Here is a 5,386-nt window from a genome sequence, read left to right on the forward strand (position 1 = left end):
CTCATAATAAAACCAAAGCTTCGGTTAATGTAGGAAAACATCATTTTTTCATTTCAAATGTAATCTTGCACCCTCAGTTAATTTCTTTACATACCCTGCCCGATGGCAGCTTGGGCGCCTGATAGTCTAAAAGGCCTTGATTCAACTAATATACCTGCTCGTGACATAAACACAAACAACTCGCTGCTGGGCGGATGCAGTTTTTTGAGTGGCGGCATGCTTGCCTTTGAAGCATTTCCCTCTCAGCATTCCTTGTGGTTGTGTAAGGCATGGTGATCCAACCACAGCTATCATTAATGAGATATTTGCATCACGGAACAAGTCTGTTGGTGCTCACATACGTCCAGGCAAGGATCGGAAAAACTGGGGATGTACTTAAAAGATGAGTGAAAGAGAAATGGTCAAATGTGATTTTCTAGTGTCTCTGGTGAGTGCTGTCAGTGAATGAGTGAGTGAGTGAGTGAGTGGGTGAGTGAATGGAGAGGAGATTGAGAGGACGGTGCAGTGGAGAGGGATGGCCCTCAGTGGGTCAGCCCAAAAGCCCTGACCCCAGGAGGATTTGATGCCATTTTCCCACGCAGGGAGTCGACCTGAGAGGAGCTCGTTAACAACATCTGCCCCAGTTCAGGGAGATTAACCCCCACCCCAACCCCCGCACCTCTACACACTCACACACATACATACACACCGCTCTGCTGTCAATCTCAGTACCTCACACGAGTCCCACTGCTCTGGACAGGCCACTCTAGGCCCCTCCAGGCTCAGCTCAAAGGGCCTCCTGAAGATCCCAGCCACAGCAAATCAATACAGTCTGACTCTATCATAGGTGCAGTCCCTAACCACACACATCCATTCATCCGTTACACTCAAACTATGTTGTTGGGTGATGTCTGATCTACACATCAGAGGAGGTTCCAGATTTGAGTCTGAGATTACGTGAAGAGTTGTGAGTTTGTTCAGAAGGTGTGTTCCTGCTGGAAGCTGCCAAGCCAGTCCAGCAGGCGAGTTAGTGATGTCACCAACGTCAAGTCTGTCAGCCAGATTCGTGTAATGAGTTTTCCACTCATCACGCTGACGTAAAAAGGAGTCTTCTATTGCTCTTACCACCTTTTTGCAACTGGTATGGCATGTTCTCACATAATATGAGGATAGACATATGTGAAAAACAGCATCAGCTGAAATACGGCCTTGAGCACTGCTGCTGTTAAGCTGGAGCCATGCATGCGCTCAACACATACATAGGTGCGCATAGACACACGGTGGCAAAATCCATTGGGAATCCGCTGAATCCATGTTCTACAGGGCTATAATTAGGTTAGTTTTTGGAGAGGGGGTTAAACAAACAGGGGCTCTGAGGTCATAGGCAGATGGAAGTGGGATATGCCTGCACTTGCTGAGTGGGCACAGAGCTCCACATGACAGGAGAGAGAGGCCCTCTGGGCGCTCAGCAGGGGGAGAGCGAGGGGGGATGGGGGTGGGGGGTGGTGGGGAGCCCAACTCGGATGGCCTCACTGCCAGAACATTCAAACACAATCAATAGTTATGCACGGCCCAGCTACACACCTCTCCCCAAACCTTTCACTCCTAAATTATCATTACATGTGATCACATGTGCAAATCCCAGCAATCACATAGAGAGCAGAGTTTTACTGAACAGAACCTGATAGACATAGTTCACTAAAGCAAAATGTTAAAACTTCTGAATCAGTTGTTGAGCAGAAGCCTTAAAGTTTTGGTTGAAAGTTAACCAACATTTCGATGTATTTATCAAAGGAGTTGTGCAGGTGAAAGCCATCGGGAGGTCACATAATTTTCAGAGTTGAATATATGACTAAAACCCATCTCTGTCCAGCCCACAGCAAGCACTTCTGACACTGAGGAGCAGGAAGAGAAAAGCTGCTTAATTACAAAAAAATGAGTTGGAAAGTGTGATTAGGTGACGGGTGGCTGCTGGCACGCTAGAATGACTTAAGACCCTGTCAGTGAATGCAGGGAGGTCTGGATAATCTTTCCCTCCACAAAGGTGCGTGGGGCTAATCCAGGCCGCTGTGCTGAGCTGTGGATCAAGTCCTACAGGGAGTGTGGGAAGGCCAGCAGGACCGCCACTGCTTCGGCCCTCTTGGTGGCCAGAGCTTATTTATCCTTAAGTACACTGCCGGCCCATTCTTCCACACACCTTTGCATTATTAGAGTGGCAGCCACAGCGAGTGTGTTGAGGGAGGTTAAGCTTATGAATGTGACGCAATTTCAGTATAATTTGCTGAAAAATTAAATCCACCATTTAGATTATATTAGCTTGAGTCATCAGGACATTTTAACAGAACAAACTCTGAGGTGGACGAATCGCCACAGTGCCCAGCGATTTCAAAATGTTCCAGATGTAAATGAGCACAACAGAAATTTCTCTGTGCATATTCTAAATTATATATAGGACTACATGAGGAAATCCTCTGGCAACAGGCAAAATATTTAGGATTGAAGTATTTAATTTGATTCTTTAAAGTCAGTCATATTATTTTATATAACAGTCATGAATCAGACTTTGGTACATCAGCACCAACATACAAAGTAAATTTACAAAGCTTTCAGGTGTCATCTCTTGTGTTTCAGTGGATTCTTTCTCTAAGCTTACACCACTTTTCAATGTGAAGTGATTGGATGCTTAACCCATTTTTTTGTTTTAGTGTTATGCATTTAGATTAAATTCATTTTAAAAAGAAAGACCCTTAATTGTAATAAAACGAATTAAAAAACGCATTCATATTGACTGAAGCAGCAAAGTGATGACAACCTGTGGAATTATATACTCATAGTCTGTTTCACCAAGTAAATATTTAGAAAATAATGGAGTGAATTGGGTAAACTTAGGGAATAGTATTGCAACTTCATAAAGGCAATTAAAATACACTCTTTTCACGAACTAACTGAAAAAGGAAAAAAGAGATACTACCATATTTTTTCTATTAACCTTAATCCAAAACTAATGCGCCAATAACAACGCAGCAAAAATATCAGAGAAAAAAAATAATCAAAAGGTGTAGGAACTATGTAAAATTCATTCTTTATTTTAATTCTTAATTTGAAGTGGACATTTAAACAATACCTAGCATTTTTTTAAGTCATTTATCTTTAAAGCCTGTAAAGAAATTGGAAAACTAAACTATTTGTGCAGCACCTTCCCCATGAAGAAAAACCTGATGTGTTACAAGTGAAAATATCACTGTACTGAGATTATCAAAATAACAGATCGTCGTTCAGCGTGTTCACATCACCTATGAAATAATCTCCTTTCAATGTTATGCTCCCTTGGGATTCCATAGGCAGATGGACCTACAGTCCAGAGATTTTAGAACAAGCAAACTCATATTTGCAAGCCTCATATTACACAAAAGACAGAGTCAAAAAATCATGTTTCGTACAAATTTATTCAGCATTTAAGAATAGAGGATGGTCTTAAAATATGTAGAAACGTCAGTTTAAATAAACCTTTTCGTTCAGGATAATGAGTAAACATGACACTGTCAAAACCATCACAGAAAATAACATTTTACAAAAACAAATCTGAACATTATTCACGTGACAAAACATCGGGTTCACAAGCTAAAAAAAAAAAAAAAAATCTTACTATAAATAAAACTTGCGTTTGCGACCCGCACAGTCTTAACATTTCATTTTAACCTAGGTCATGAGGGGGAGAAGGAGAAAAAAGAAAGACACAGACAGACTACAAAATTTGGACACAGTCGAGACAACTGACACTCTACAAATTAAGTGTAAACATTTATGAACCAACTTTCCATCCAGCTTTTCTGAAATACACCAGCCTCTCTTAATGAGGCCACATGCCTTTTCATAGAGAGAAAATATGGCATTAATTAAAATATAGAAGTCCAATTCTTCTACATACGTTGATTGCTTATACTTGTGATAAAAAGCCTCTTCGGGTCCATTTTAATGAACTTTCTTTTAATTTTTTTTTTAAATGGACAACAAGAGATGTTGAGATAAAACTGTTGAGCGTTGTTTCTTTAGCAACCAAAAAGTTCAAGTATCCGAAGTACTTTTTTTTTAAAGTTTGAAGTCTTTTTTCTTTCTGTTGCTCTCAGATGTGGGTGAGAGGTAGCGTCCCATTGACGCCAGTCCCTGCGGTCTGATAGTGCGGATGGACGCTGTGTAACCGGCTGCTCTGCAGGGAGGAATGCTCCGCGCTGTCCCCGCCGGGGGGCAGGTACATGCTTATCATATCCCTCAGGTCCCCCAAACACGCCCGCTGAGAGTGGGACGTGATGGCCGGCGGCGGTGAGCTCGGCTCGGTCTTGCACACGGACGCCATGGAGCTCAGTCCCATGGCGCTGGAGGTCTGCTGCGTGTACGCTGGAGACATGCTGTACGTGGAAGCCGCGTTCATGTAGGTCTGCGCCGAGGACATCATCGGGTACTGGAGCCCCGCCATCTCGTACCGGTGCATCTGCTGGATCTGGGGGCTGTTCATGCTGTGATGCTGAGGGTAGGCCAGCTGGTCCTGCATGAGGGAGTACGCACTGTTCGTCCACCCGTTCATGTGCGCGTAACCATCCATGCGCTGCCCCACCGACACAGAGTTGTTGACGGCGTTGGCTCCTGGCGCCAACAGTCCCCCTGGCAAAGAATACTTGTCTTTCTTGAGCAAGGTCTTGGTCTTCCTGCGGGGACGGTATTTATAATCCGGGTGCTCCTTCATGTGCATAGCGCGCAGACGCTTGGCCTCGTCGATGAATGGCCTCTTTTCGGCGTCGGTCAGAAGTTTCCAGTCAGCCCCGAGCCGCTTGCTGATTTCAGAGTTGTGCATTTTGGGGTTTTCCTGTGCCATCTTCCTCCGCTGTCCCCTGGACCACACCATGAAGGCGTTCATCGGCCTCTTCACCCGCTCCTGGTCGCTGACACTGTTGTTCTTTGCGCCCGGCGCCGAGCCCGAGTTGGACTGCGGGAGCGGGGTCTTGATCTCGGTTTCCATCATGTTATACATTCTGGCGACTTTCAGTGTTCACTCACAGGCACATAAAAAAAAAAAGTTCACAAAACAGCGCCAACAGTCAAAGAGGTAGAGATACTGACCAGTCTCATAAGATGGAGGAAAAAAAGTTGTGCCCAAAGAGGCAAATGTGTCTGCAGGTGCTTCTGGTTTCTCTCCGCTCAAAGCTGCTCTGTCCCCCACGGCTCTGAAACAGAAGTCTGTAAACTTGCTCGCCAAGCTCATGTGTTAATAGGCCTAGTGGCCGGACCATGTGATGTGGATTGACAGCATGACAATGAGGAGCAGGCGACCAATCAGCGCGCAGCTCACCATACCCACGGTGTAGCCAACCAGAGCACACGGCGCTGTGTTTTGGTCAGAGGAGGAGGGAGA

The 5,386-nt window shown here is 44.8% G+C and overlaps 1 protein-coding gene across 1 annotated transcript; it reads right to left on the minus strand.

Annotated features, from left to right (window-relative positions):
* Positions 1-3,960: 3,960 nt before the first annotated feature.
* On the minus strand, positions 3,961-5,209 carry sox3 (SRY-box transcription factor 3). Its single transcript, XM_051419058.1, has one exon. The coding sequence runs from the start codon at positions 5,003-5,005 to the stop codon at positions 4,103-4,105; it is 903 nt and encodes a 300-aa protein (XP_051275018.1). The 5' UTR covers positions 5,006-5,209; the 3' UTR covers positions 3,961-4,102.
* Positions 5,210-5,386: the final 177 nt, after the last annotated feature.

The sequence above is a fragment of the Dicentrarchus labrax genome, unplaced genomic scaffold, assembly GCF_905237075.1.
Source record: "Dicentrarchus labrax unplaced genomic scaffold, dlabrax2021, whole genome shotgun sequence".
Classification (NCBI taxonomy): domain Eukaryota; kingdom Metazoa; phylum Chordata; class Actinopteri; family Moronidae; genus Dicentrarchus; species Dicentrarchus labrax.